Consider the following 13,358-nt stretch of genomic DNA (forward strand, 5'->3'; position numbering starts at 1 on the left):
ACATTTATTTATTTTTGAGAAACAGAGTGAGACAAAGCGTGAGTGGGGGAGGGGCAGAGAGAGGAGACACAGAATCCGAAGCAGGCTCCAGGCTCTGAGCAAGCGGTCAGCACGGAGCCTGTTGCGGCGCTCGAACCCACGAACTGTGAGATCATGACCTGAACTGAAGTCGACGCTCAACTGACTGAGCCACCCAGGTGCCCCTTGTCTCATTTTCAAATGGCTTCGTGTCCCAGGAAAATCTTAACTCCTTGCCTCCTTTTCAGTCTTGGAATTCAAGTGTGCATTTCCTGCCGCTCAGTATTGCTTGGCTCCCTGTTTAATGGCCCTTTCCTAAATCCACCCCCTGAGACTTGTCTTGCAGTCCTGTTTCCAGGGGCTTCAGCTGTGCCGTCAGCTGCTAAACTTGCTTTCTGTGCCACCGGACAAATACTTACTCTGGGGAAGCCTCTGTGACTGTTCCAGACAGAGGATGACAGGGTTCCAAGTGCATAGTGTACAGAAATACTAACCTCAAGCCCACAGGTTTGAACTCAGGCAAGGAAAATCACCAGAAGGGGAATGTTGCTTTATTTGGTTTAATGGCTTACTTTCTACCAGCTTAAAGAATATTATCAGCTTGTAAGTTCTACACATCAATATAATCAGTATATTATTCCAGTAAGTGCCAACACAGTTGTTAAATGCTTGTGTTGAAGTTATTGTGTGGTAACTTCTTGGGGTTTTTTGGCTGTTCTCTTGAGTCGCTGATTGGCGCAAGCCAGGGTTATGTCCGGTCTGTGAGGATTGACTCATTATGAATCTTATTTTCATGTGTGGTGTATAAGGTCTGCCACTTTGGTTTTATAGTCCTAAGCAGGATGAAGATCTATAAACAAAAATTAACTCACATTCCACCTCTGGGGTTTGGTGGTTTTGTTTGTTTGTTTGTTTTGTTTTTAAGGAAGTAACCTTGTGGATAGTTTATGCCTAATTTTGCCTTGGGAATTTACCCTAAATGTCATTAATTGCCTGGAAACACCTTCCACTGGAAAAAGTATGTATTACTAACCACTCCACGTGCAAGTTAATATCTGTATATTTTAGCAAATTCTGTGACTTTCCAAAGATAAATCTCCCATCTTCTTGCACTGTTTGCTTGCCAACTTTCTAGCCTTTAATCTAAAACTCAGGAGAATTCATTGGGTCCACTGGTGGCAGAGACTCTTGGGCACAAGTAGGTTCATTTGTTTTTTTACTATTTATTTATTTTTGGAAGAGAGCTAAAGCACAAGCAGGGTAGGGGCAGAGAGAGAGAGAGAGATTGAGAGGGAGAGAGAGAGAACCCCAAGCAGGCTCTTCACTGTCAGCACAGAGCCCAGTGCGGGGCTTGAGCTCACAAACTGTGAGATCATGACCCGAGCTGAAATCAAGAGCCGGCCACTTAACTGACTGAGCCACCCCCATGCCCCAGGCATAAGTAGGTTCTTAACTGACAAGGAGGATAGTAGGGTTCTATTTTAACCCAGTCATTCCCAATTTGCTCTCTTTTCTCTGCCAACATGGACTATCTCTCAAGTGTTACCATTATGAATTGTTGAATGGGGATCCATGTGCTGGGCAGAATCCCAGGAGGCTTCTCCTGGCATGTGCCAGTGCCTTTCATTTCTTCTGAATTGTGCTCCTGAATTCTGCTGCTGGCCTGTGTTTAATGTCACAGGAGAAACGGCTGTGCCTTTTAGATGTAGCTATTCATTTACATCACGTTATCTCCTTACTAGGTCCCCCGAGATACTTTTTCTCCAATATTCTGTAAGAAATAGTTATATTTTTGAGCAGCTGGTTTGTTTTTTTATCTTATTTAGCCTGTACATTTTATTATTCCTTCTTTGCATTAGCTAATTGGAAGTTCAGAGCCCAGTTTGCAGATTGGCTCTTGAGAACTGTAGCACAGCACTGTCCACTAGAAATACAATGTAAACCACATATGTAATTTAAAATGTTCTAGTAGCCACATTAAAAATATAAAAAGCCTCACCCAGGTGACTCACTCCTTTGAGTGTCCAACTCTCGATTTTTAGCTCAGGTCATGATCCCAGGGTCATGGGATCAAGCCCCACATCAGGCTCCATGCTGAATATGGAGTGTGCTTAAGGTTCTCTCCATCTCTCTCTCTCTCTCTCTTTCTCTTTCTGCTCCTCTTCCCTGCTCTCTTTCTCTCTAATAAAAAAAAAAAAATATATATATATATATATATATATGCACACACACATACACATATATATATGTACATAATATATGTAGCACCAAAAAAAAAAAAAACCAGTGAAAATAGTTTAAAAAAAAAAAAAAAACAACCTGTATATCTGTTTTTGAGAAAGGTATCATGCAGGGGTAGGGGATCAGAGAGAAAGAGAACCCCACGCAAGCTCCTTGTTTTTAGCACAGGGCCTGACATGGGGCTCAATTTCACAAACTGTGAGATCAAGACCTGAGCCGAAACCAAGATTCAGATGCTTAACTGACAGAGCCACCCAGGTGCCCCCACAGTGAAAATAATTTAAAATTTTTTATTTAATCCAGTATGTCCAAAACATCACTACTTCATTGTTTAGTCAATATAAAAATAATTACATTTCTCATTTTTGCACTGTCTTTGAAGTTAATCACTTTGGACTACCCATGTCCAGGTTCTTTCTAGATGCTGTCTGGGGGCTGTCCAGAGTGTGCAGGTCCCACAGAATCAGCCTCCAGGAAGGTAAAGGCTTTCCCTTGGATTTAAGTTCTCTTCTATATCCATATTTACCCTTTTTAATAATCTCACTTGTACATACACCAAGAGATTAAAAACCTGTTACCTTTTCTAAGCCCCTTTGGTCAATTTTGGAACAGGAAATAAAACTGTTTTTCCAAAGGAGATAGGAAGGGCTGAATGCATGTATACACTTAGGCACATTTGTTTGCAGAATGTCTGGAGGAGGAAGGGTATGTTTTTCCTCTTTCCCCATCTTTTGATCAGGGTCAGGCTGTTAGGGTCGGGGCAGAGCTTGAGCCTACACCTCTTAATTTATTCATTTTTCTTGGAGAAAAATGAAAAATTCCCATTCAGGGAATGAAGGAGAGACTGTGGTGAAAACCAGGGCCTCCCACAATCAGTTAATATGAAGAATGTTTTTTTCCTTTAAGGCTTTGAGAGAGGATCTTAGGTTTTTTCGGGATTGTCCTAGTTTCACTGGTCGTGTCCCAGATTTCTCTTGGTGAACTGACAGTGGGAGGAGTTTGGTTCTAAATGTGTATCAGAATTAAGAAGGACCTCCCACCTGTCACTTCACTGCTGCTTACTGTTCTTCCCACAGAGCGGTCATGTGAGTCCAGACCAGTGGGAAGGAAGCCATTGCGAAGTCACTCGGTCTGTGTTAGACTTGCTGTGAACTTGGTCTGCATGTTGACAAATGAAGAAAGACTTTGCCATAAAGAATTCTTTGCTCTCTTAGCGATTGCATATGTTTATCTTGTACTTTAGTTGGTATAAACGTGTTTTTGCGATTATGTGCGTCTCTGTAGAATTAAATATCTGTTTTGCTCATCACTCTTCTCTCAAATTATACTTATCCTTCAGTTTTTTCAAATTTTTTGAAAAATAAAAACATGTGTCCCCATATCTATGTAGAGAAATATAGGGGCGCCTGGGTGGCTTAGTCGGTTGAGCGTCTGACTTTGGCTCAGGTCATGATCTCACAGTCCGTGAGTTCGAGCCCCGTGTCGGGCTCTGTGCTGACAGCTCAGAGCCTGGAGCCTGCTTCAGATTCTGTGTCTCCCTCTCTCTCTGCCCTGCTCATGCTCTCTCTCTGTCTCAAAAATAAATAAAAACATTAAAAAAGAGAAATATAAAAACAGTCTTTAAAAAAGGGAGATGTCTGGGTGGCTCAGTCGGTTGAGCATCCAACTTTAGCTCAGGTCATGATCTCATGGTTCGTGAGTTCGAGCCCCTCATTGGGCTCACTGCTGTCAGCGCAGAGCCAGCTTTGGACCCTCTCTCTGCCCCTCCCCTGCTCGCGTGTGCGTTCTCTCTCTCTCTCTCTCTCTCAAAAATAAACATTAAAAAATTAAAAGTAATAAGAGAAAAAAATTAATAGGCGTCAAGTGGATGGTTCTTGTGAAAGAAAGGGAGATACCCTCATTCATAAAATCATCTTTTATTGCTGCGAATATGCGTGTTTTATTGATTCTTTTATGTTTAAAAAACTTCAGTAATTTGTTGAAGACCATCACTCTTGTCAGCTATTACTTAGACATCCTCCCTTTCCTAGGTGGGAAGAATACTCCTTCCTCAGGCAGAAATCTGTCTCAGTACAAACCTCATCAAATCTAGATTGTCTGTTTCCCTCCACCCCCCCGACACACACATGGTGTAGGTACCTGTAAGTCTGCTGTGTGGTATAGATGTCGCCGAAAGTCTAATTACTGTCGTTACTTTGCCGTGTAGTCTTTTCTGTTTTGTCTGCATGACTGTGTTTATAACTGTGTACTTTGTTATGCTGCACTCATAGGGTGACACAGAGAAAGACCATGATAGCAAGAAAGCCAGACTGGAGAAAGAAACCAAGGCACAGCCATCATGTTCATCTTCCCACAAAGATTCTTCTAAAATAAAGTGAGTATAGAGATTAACAACAGCCTTGAAAGGTGATCGAGTCTTCCTGGGTCTTGACTGGGCAAAAACATTTCTCTCTTGCAGTAGGAGTGGATTAACACACACGCCCAGCTCAGATGTGCAGATAGGTTGGTTTGATGTTGCTTTCGTCCATGGAAAAGGACCTTTTAGGAATTAGCAATTCACTGAGCAGCAAACTTGGGTTTATCAAAGGCATTTTAACAGTGGAAAATCTCCAGAACTTCTGGAAACAACTTCTTTCTAAAAGCATTTTAAATAAAAACTAGAAAGGTGCTGCTATTACCCTACTCTTCAGAATTGGAAACCAAGGCACAGAGAGAGAAAATGACTTGTCCGTAGTCACAGAATTCTTGAGAGATGGAACCAGCACTTGAACTCTGAGAGCCTCGGTTCAGCGCTCTTTCTTGAAGCAATTACTAGGAATGTACATGCCTGCTCACTATGTCTCTTGCTTTGGAGAGAGAGGGCCAAAGGAAAGGGGAGTAGTTTCAAGAAGGTATGAATATAGAAAGTAATTGTTATTCACTCTCTGGTTAAGTGAAGAAATCGCTTCCCAACAGGACTCCCAACAGGCAAAAGAAAGTGCATAGTGTCACTGGCTGGGAGCCAGCAGAGATTTGAGAGGGAGTCAGGGAGGGAGGGTGAAGGTGGCAGCTGGGCTTGCCCACTTGTCAGAGAAAAATACAGGTTGGGGAGTAGCTAATAAGACTAACTGGGTTAGGGGAGGTTAGGATCTCTGGCAGGCTCTGCAAGCTTAGTGACAAATTCCACCACTTAATCCATTGTTCATAGATAGAACTAGATCTTTCAAAGGTACCAAAAGTCTCTGAAATTTGGCCTTTCTACAAGAATGGATTTCATGGTCTGATTTCTTAATTTTTGGTGTCAGCAGCCATTTATCTTACAACTAAAACTAAGTTACGTGGTTTGTGTTCTTCCTTAACTCAATTTTGAGTGATGTTTCTTTCCAGAACACCCAGGCCCTCCTCTGAGCCCTCAAAGAAGGAAATGCTTTCCCCCCAACTTGTGTCCTCCTCGTCCTCGTCCTCATCCTCCCAGAAGCCAGCCAAGCCTGCACAAAAGAGGCCAAAGCGGGAAGCGGACCAGGACCCTCCCCAAAGTGCCAGTAGTAGCAAGGGCAGCCACAAAGACTCCTCTGCTCTGAAGCACAGAAGAGTGGAGGGGAAGGGATCTGGAAGCTGTACAGAGCACAAAGTAAGCAAGGGTTGCTGGGACATAGGGAACGGAGTCCATCGATACATCTTTAAATTCCCAGTAAGAGAAGTTCCCAGTGGTGGTATTGCAGTGAGTTATTTGTGTTTAAAGTTCTACTTTTTAGAGGGAGAGTAAAAAGATGGTTAATATTCCATGTAAGTTTAGATGTCAGTCTATTCATCTTAAAGTGACTCAGGTTGAAAAATCAGAATCAGTTTTTGTGTTAATTTTCTCTCAGGTGATTTGCAATAAAAATTGGTTACTCTGGTTAGTTCTCGGTTTGGATGTTTGATGTCAAATACTTTCACTATTGGTTATAATGGGACAAAATTAGCCACTTTTCAAATACAAGTCAAATACAGTTCTTCTCTTCCCACTAACCTGTGTGTGTGTGTGTGTGTGTGTGTGTGTGTGTGTGTGTGTGTGCGTGCGCGCGCGCGCGCGCGCGTGTGTGTATTGACTAAGAGAAAATGTTATGTTTAGCTTTGTTGAATATCTCTTCTGGACATTCTTGTCTTTTTAGTTCTCAATATAATCAGAACCTACAGTGTCAGTCGAATCTAGCCGGGAAAATGCTAAACCAAGCTAAACTGTGCAGTGCTTGATTTCATTTTTTTTGAACTACTATTTTGGTCTAATTTAGAGGGGTGGTACCTTTAGGTCAGTGGTTTTAACTGTTGGAGTGTGATCTGTATGATGATATTTTTTAAAGGGATCTTCTGGAGATACTGCAAATCCTTTTCTAGTGCCTTCTTTGCCAAATGGTAATTCTAAACCAGGGAAGCCTCCAGTGAAGCTTGACAGGTAAGACCCTGGATGCTCACCGCTCCTGCTTTTTTTTTTTACTTTCCCTCTGCCCCTTCTCTGCTGACTCCCTCCTCTGCCCTCTGTCTCCTCCCATTGCTTTCTACCCTCTTAGTCTTAAGTCCTCTTGCCCCCAGTAGTAATTTCTAGGTTCCTGTGACCCACCCCTGATCTTTGCTTCTCTTTCAGACAACAAGCAGATTTTCACATGAAGGAGGCCAAAAAGTTGAAGCAAAGAGCAGAGTTAATGGTCAGTTTGGCTCTTCTTCCCTTTGGTAGAATGTGTTCTGATAAGTTATCTGTAGTTTGCCATCTCACTGAACAGCGGGGGTGGGACGGGGATGGTGGGGGCAGGGCGAACATTGGCCACAGTGTAAGTGGGATCAACAGGGTCTTAAGGAACAAGGGGTAAGGGATTCTTAGTGAAATTATTTTCTCTGACTCGGTCTGAGCATGGGCAAATATACAGTGTACCTAGTGACAAGTTTTATATCTAAACGAATGGAAGTTAAATCCACCTGGTAGTGTTTGATTTAATGCATGAGTGCTTCCTTGTGCCACTGAATGAATTCTTTGGATGTGAAAGACAAGTTCTGCTATTGAAAGTCTATGAATTTATGTTCAGCCTGAAACATTTCAAAAGGTGAGATAGTCTGTTTGCCTCCAAAATTAAAACCTTTGAGATAGTAACCCGTGGGAATGCAGACCAAAGGCTGTTAGGTAAAATTTTAAGATGAAGGTAATGATTATACTGTTGGTAAATATGCTTTTTAAAAATGAGCTGTCTTGGGGCGCCTGGGTGGCTCAGTTGGTTAAGTGTATGACTTCGGCTCGGGTCATGATCTCATGGTTCATGAGTTCGAGTCCTGTGTCGGGCTCTGTGCTGACAGCTCAGAGCCTGGAGCCTGCTTCCGATTCTGTGTCTCCCTCTCTGTCTGCCCCTGCCCTACTCATGCTCTGTGTCTTTCTGTCTCAAAATAAAAAAACATTAAACAAATTAAAAGAAGAGCTCTCTTTACCCAGTGGCTGTTGGGACTTCTGGAAAGTGATGCTTTGTGCATGTGCAATTAAATGTGCTTTTACATTTCTGCTGTAGTATAATTAGATAATGTTTGCCCTTTGTTATGTTGAAACATCTGAGACTCTGGGCCTTTTGTTTAACGTATTCCCCAGACCTAAACCCCTGCCAATACCATATATTGAACCTTGTACCACATGGGAAGAACATGGGTTGCCTCTGTTCTCCCACATACAAACCGACCCACACATTCCAGAAGCCCTTGGGGATCGCAGTCGGACCAGGCCGTGGTGGCCACTGAGATCCTGGCCTGGTGCTCTTCAACCCCAACCTAGACATCTCTGCTTAGACTGACTGCCTAGGGAGGGCTGGACTGAGACCCTTTTATCAGCCCCGTTCACCAGGGCAGTATGTTTATCAAGTCCTTACTATGCTGGGTGCTGTAAGGGGATCAGAGACAAGCCTCTGTAGACCTATCTCCAAAGCTGCCCTGTCACTAGGATGGCCTGAGTCAGATTAAGATGTCCGACTCTGTACCAAATGACAGTGTTCTTCCAGTGTCTGCCTTCTAGCTCTCCAAAGTTGGTGCCAGAACTGTCAGAACCTTTTGCGTTTTGTAAAAGAGCAAATATTCAGCACTTTGTCAGCCGGTTATCTAAAATTTGTCTTGGCAGTGGATGCTTTCAGCGTCCCTTCATTACTAGATCCCTTCATTATTCAAACAGTAGTACAGGGAACTTTGTTTTTCTTTTGCTTTTTATTTATACAGTTGCACATCTTCTTTCTCCCTACCTAAGCTGTCCTTATATCCCTGGTTGCCCAGGATAGTCCTGATTTATACCTGTTGAATCTCATTTTAATAAATAACAGCTCATTTTGCTGTGAAAATATGCCGGTTTGGACAAAAACCTGAATGACCAGCCTCTTTGTAATTTTTTTTTTTGTAATATTTTAATGGCACAAGGTCTCAACTAGGTCCATTTTGGATTCCAAGGAGTTAAGCTCACAACTGAATATAGAGGGGTGTATTTTATCTCCACATTGGAGTCACTGTTGAGTAGGGAAGTGTGAATACTACTGCTGGAACACTGTCTCCGGAGCTCCACAGGAGCCGGCACAGGAATATTTGCGTTAATGGCCTTAGAAAATAGTTACCTCTAAGAGGCATCTTGTTTTGCTATAGTTTCTTTTGTGTATAGGCTAAGGCCAGTATAAATCTTGGAAATTCCGTGAAGGAGTTGGCATTGAATAAATAAATTTCAGGAGTTAAATTCTTACCAGTGAAGCAAACCATTAAGCCTCTACTGCTGATTCACTGGAGCTTGCCACTTTGATCTTTATTCTCTCTGTCGCTAATTCTCTGAGCCTACCTGCTCTAGAAAAAGTATTTTAGAACCAAGTTATAAAAAAAAAAAAAAAAAAAAAAAAAAAAAAAAAAAAAAAAAAAAAAACTTCTTTAACGTTTATTTACTTTTGAGAGAGAGAGAGAGAGACAGCACAAGCCGGGGAGGAACAGAGACAGACAGGGAGACACAGAATTTGAAGCAGGCTCCAGGCTGTCAGCACAGAGCCCGATGTGGGCCTCAAACCCATGAACTGTGATATCATGACCTGAGCTAAAGTCAGACACTCAACCGACTGAGCCACAGAGGCGCCCCAGAACCAAGTTATTTTAAAAACTTAGTAGCCCCACACTATCTTTCTTTGCTGATATGTCACCATCTCCTTCCACTCCACTTGCATCTTCGCTGTTATTACTTCTTTTTGAACGTATCAGATCGAAAGCCTTGGCAGCAGCTACAAACTTGGAAATGTCATGTTAATCAGTTGCTCTTATGACATGTGGTGCAGATGCCAAGTGTAGAGAAAAGGCTGTGCTTATCACAGCCTCAGAGGAGCTGGCTTCGCTCCAGTGAGGGGGCATTAAGTGACACAGTATGCCTTCAGGTTTGGGTGACCACCGGTATCTGATTTCATTCATAGATTTCTGCTTGCCCTTTAAGGGACTCTGCAAGTTTATCCCTGCTAGCCTAGGGGATAGCCTTGTGCACTGAACCCTGACTTCCAGAGAAGATGGGATAATCTGTTTGGCTGTAAAATACATAAAACGATTATTATTAGACATAATATCTAAGATGCTCATAAACCGTAATGTTTTCTACTGCTTATAAGATAAACTTCAACACATAACAAAGATATTTGTGTCTGCATCAGTCTAGATGTGTAGAAAAATCTATTTCCCAAGAAAATTATGTAATGAGTAATTGCACACTAACAGCAAGGGGACTTATTGCCTTGGTTTGAATATGTAGTTTAAGATTTTGAGAGAACAGTCTTAATTTTCTTCTTCCTACCAAATTTTTGCTAAAAGAAAGTTTTCAGCGGGTCAGAGCCAGCAGGCTTTTTGGTTATCATTTTGAGTTCACGCTTTTCCCTGGCCGTAAGTAAACTAAGACAGTTGGAGGGAAATGAAGGTTAAAGAATGTGTTTGAGAAACTAAACAAAAGTCTAACAACGACCATGTTCTCCTCCTGCAGACAGACAAGGTTGGGAAGGCTTTTAAGTACTTGGAGGCCGCCTTGTCCTTTATCGAGTGTGGGATCGCCATGGAGTCGGAGAGCCCGGCGTCCCAGTCGGCTTACTCGGTGTACTCAGAAACCATAGACCTCATTAAGTAAGTGCCCAGTCATTCTGCCATCTCCCTAAGTACTTCTCTTTCCTCTCCTTTATTGCTTTAATCCATTTGAACTTAGTATGAAGACAACTTAATAAAGGGGAGCCTTAAAAAAGTAACTGATCCAGGACCTCTTCTTGGAGCCCAAACTAAGGGTGTAGCACTTCTAGATGATGCGCTAGAGCAGAGTGACTGAGTCTGGCGCTCTCATTTTGCCAGGTTCGCTGTGAAATGCCAGTCCTTTCAGGGAGAGGCTGGTTTTTCCAGTTTGGCTTTCTTATCAGCTCACTGTAAGCTCCCTTCCTTATCGACTGCATTTCGGCAGGGGACTCAGTGAGGACGCAAGTCTACATGGTTTCCAGCAGGTAGACAGGCCAGAGAAGAGACATGCCCTCGCCTGCTTTTCTGAATGGCTTGAATTACTGCTCTAAAGCCTTGGGGTTTTTTCTGCGAGGTTTTCATGTCTTCACATCTTCAGGAAAATCAGCAGAAAGCTAAGACAGACATAGTAAAATGTCTTTGTGCCTGGGATTTTCTAACTGCTTTTGTTTAACCTGATGTGTTTTTATGTTTTCCTATAGATTTATAATGTCATTAAAATCCTTCTCAGATGCCTCAGCTCCACAAGAGAAAATACTTGCTGTTTTATGGTGTGTACTTTTTTTTGTCTAAATAGCATTTGCTTTTGCCTCTTTTGCTGTTACAAAAAAGATTTTAAAATTTGCTTTCTTAACATGGAAATGATAATGAAAGGTGGAACAAAACCAGAAAGTAGTAGGAGGTGTGGTCAAGGGGTTAAACCTAGTGATAGTTACTTTTTATGAAAGGCATCTAGTGCCATGTTACCGATGACTCAGTAGATGGTTTGGTCTTGTAACTTCAATTATGTTCTTGTATATTTGTGTTTTTCCACCAATATTTACTTTTGCTGATAGTGTGAATAGTGTAGTAAGATTGTTAAGATACTCTTCCTAGTGTAGAGGAGGAAAACCCAGTGTGTTCTTTAGGCTATAAGAGATTAGTTAGATGGCTTTCTGTAGTGGTGATACTCGTGTCTGTAAAGTAGTAATGCTTCACTTAAACTTCTGTGTATGTCCACAGCATGCGTTGCCAATCCATTTTGAACATGGCGATGTTTCGTTGTAAAAAAGATATAGCAATAAAGTATTCTCGTGCTCTTAATGAACACTTCAGCAGTTTTTTCAAAGTTGCCCAGGCACCATCTCCATGCGTTGCAAGGTAATGAAGAGTCTAATTTAAATAATTTTCAAAATTGAGTTATTTCTTTAATTACTTCTTGCTTTTGCAACCATCTGTATGACTTTGGCTTTGCAAAGATTGTGTACATCTGTGTGCTAATCTCCTTAAACTTAAATTATTATCATATTTCTACCTTTTTAAGGAATAATTATAAGTCAACGTGTTGGCTTATTAAGTAATATAAAAAGATAATTACAGAGAACATAGGGTCTTTAGATTTGCCTGACAACAAAACAGAGGCAGAGCCAGTCAGAGCCAGTCTTTTCTCCCTCTAGATAGCATGTTGTCTTGGTGTTTCAGTAAACAAGAACAATCCAGAACTGTATGCCCTCCACCTCCTCTAGGATCTATGACAGTGACAGTGATATTAAGAATGAAGAAAGTTCTAACTAAATTCACACACACACACACACACACACACACACACCCCACCCCACCTTGTGAACTGAAATTGTTCATCTGTGCCATAATATATTGCAAAGCAATTTTTGTGCAGGTGTTTTTAAAATAAAGATAGACTTTTCTTCCCTGTAGCACTTGCCTAGTATTTTTAAAAATTTGGTCATACTCCTTGAAAAATTCCCAGTTCTGGTAAGTTTTGCTATTTTAAGAGTATCACCTAGAAGGTTGCCCCATTTCCAGCACACTCAAGAGATTCCCATATGGCCTCTCAAAAAAAAAAAAAGTCCTGATTGAGAAGTGACTTCGTATCTCTGAAAATTTTCATGACCCTCACCCCTGAGATGTCAGACACATTATTTGAGAAAACTTCAGTTTGTCCAGTCACTATATAGCAAGCCACCTCTGTACCAAACCTTGTTGTTAGGTACAGGGAGTATAGCAGTAAACAAAACAGGCAGGAATCTCTGCCCTCATGGAGATTCCACTCTAGTCTTTCAAAATGCACGCTCTCTTGGAGACACTTCGGGTCCCTACAGACCCCCCGACGGCAGACATACCCAGTCGTGAGGCTCCTGCCGCTGGCCCATCTTCCCATTACTTTTTATGTGTAAGTGTTCTCCTTGTGTTTCGCATTTGATGCACATCAAGGCGCTCATTAACTTGCATGTGCAGGTGTGCAGGCAAGATGAGAGCAAAGAGAAGACTGTGACTCCCCTGACGCATAATACTTCTTGCTCAGTCTCCTCAGAGGCTGTCCTGTCCTCATCCAGTCATTGGTTCGGCAGATATTTGTCAAGAGCCCACTCTTTGTGCTAAGTGCTAGAAATGCAAAGGTTGATAAGAAATGGTCCCAGCCTTCAAGGAAGGAAAAGGAATAGACAGAAGGGTATAATGGGATGTGATAAATGCAATGGATAAATTGATAGGTAAATGCAAAGAGACGCGTTCAGGTGGTGGCCGAAAGGAAGCCATGATGTTTCCCTAGTGTCTAGAAGACTGCCGGGTACGGAGTTTTACTCAGTAAATGGGGAGGATGAAAGAATGAATATATAGAAGGTTAGGACCATCTTCACAGGGAAGCATTGTCTTAGTAGAAGTTGGAATTGAGGGTGGGGAAAAGGAGGGCTTCTGGGCTGAGGGGGTAGACTGTGTAAATGGAGTAGGCATACTCAGAATCCAGATTTGCCTGCCTGATTCTGTGGAGGACACCTTGCCTCTGTCCTGTTAATTTCTCTACTTGGGGGGGGGGGCATTTTGTTGTATTTTATGAAATCCCCAAATATTGAAGGTAAAGGGGTATCTCTGATCTGGTGGGAGTGATTGTCATTTTG

General features: G+C 42.1%; 1 protein-coding gene across 11 annotated transcripts in view; it reads left to right on the forward strand.

Moving 5' to 3' along the window:
* AFF1 (ALF transcription elongation factor 1) overlaps positions 1 to 13,358 on the forward strand; it is a 265,697-nt gene that overhangs the window by 233,502 nt on the left and 18,837 nt on the right. For all 11 annotated transcript variants that reach the window (XR_007457826.1, XR_007457825.1, XR_007457824.1 and 8 more), the window contains 7 exons: positions 4,530 to 4,633; positions 5,626 to 5,869; positions 6,582 to 6,673; positions 6,863 to 6,923; positions 10,229 to 10,365; positions 10,947 to 11,015; positions 11,467 to 11,604. Coding sequence is in view for 7 of the 11 variants with exons in the window: in XM_049630826.1 (XP_049486783.1) it covers positions 4,530 to 4,633; positions 5,626 to 5,869; positions 6,582 to 6,673; positions 6,863 to 6,923; positions 10,229 to 10,365; positions 10,947 to 11,015; positions 11,467 to 11,604 (845 nt within the window). In the remaining 4 variants the exon portion in view is untranslated. The remainder of the gene's footprint in view (positions 1 to 4,529; positions 4,634 to 5,625; positions 5,870 to 6,581; positions 6,674 to 6,862; positions 6,924 to 10,228; positions 10,366 to 10,946; positions 11,016 to 11,466; positions 11,605 to 13,358) is intronic.

Source organism: Panthera uncia, chromosome B1 (assembly GCF_023721935.1).
Source record: "Panthera uncia isolate 11264 chromosome B1, Puncia_PCG_1.0, whole genome shotgun sequence".
Classification (NCBI taxonomy): Eukaryota; Metazoa; Chordata; class Mammalia; order Carnivora; family Felidae; genus Panthera; species Panthera uncia.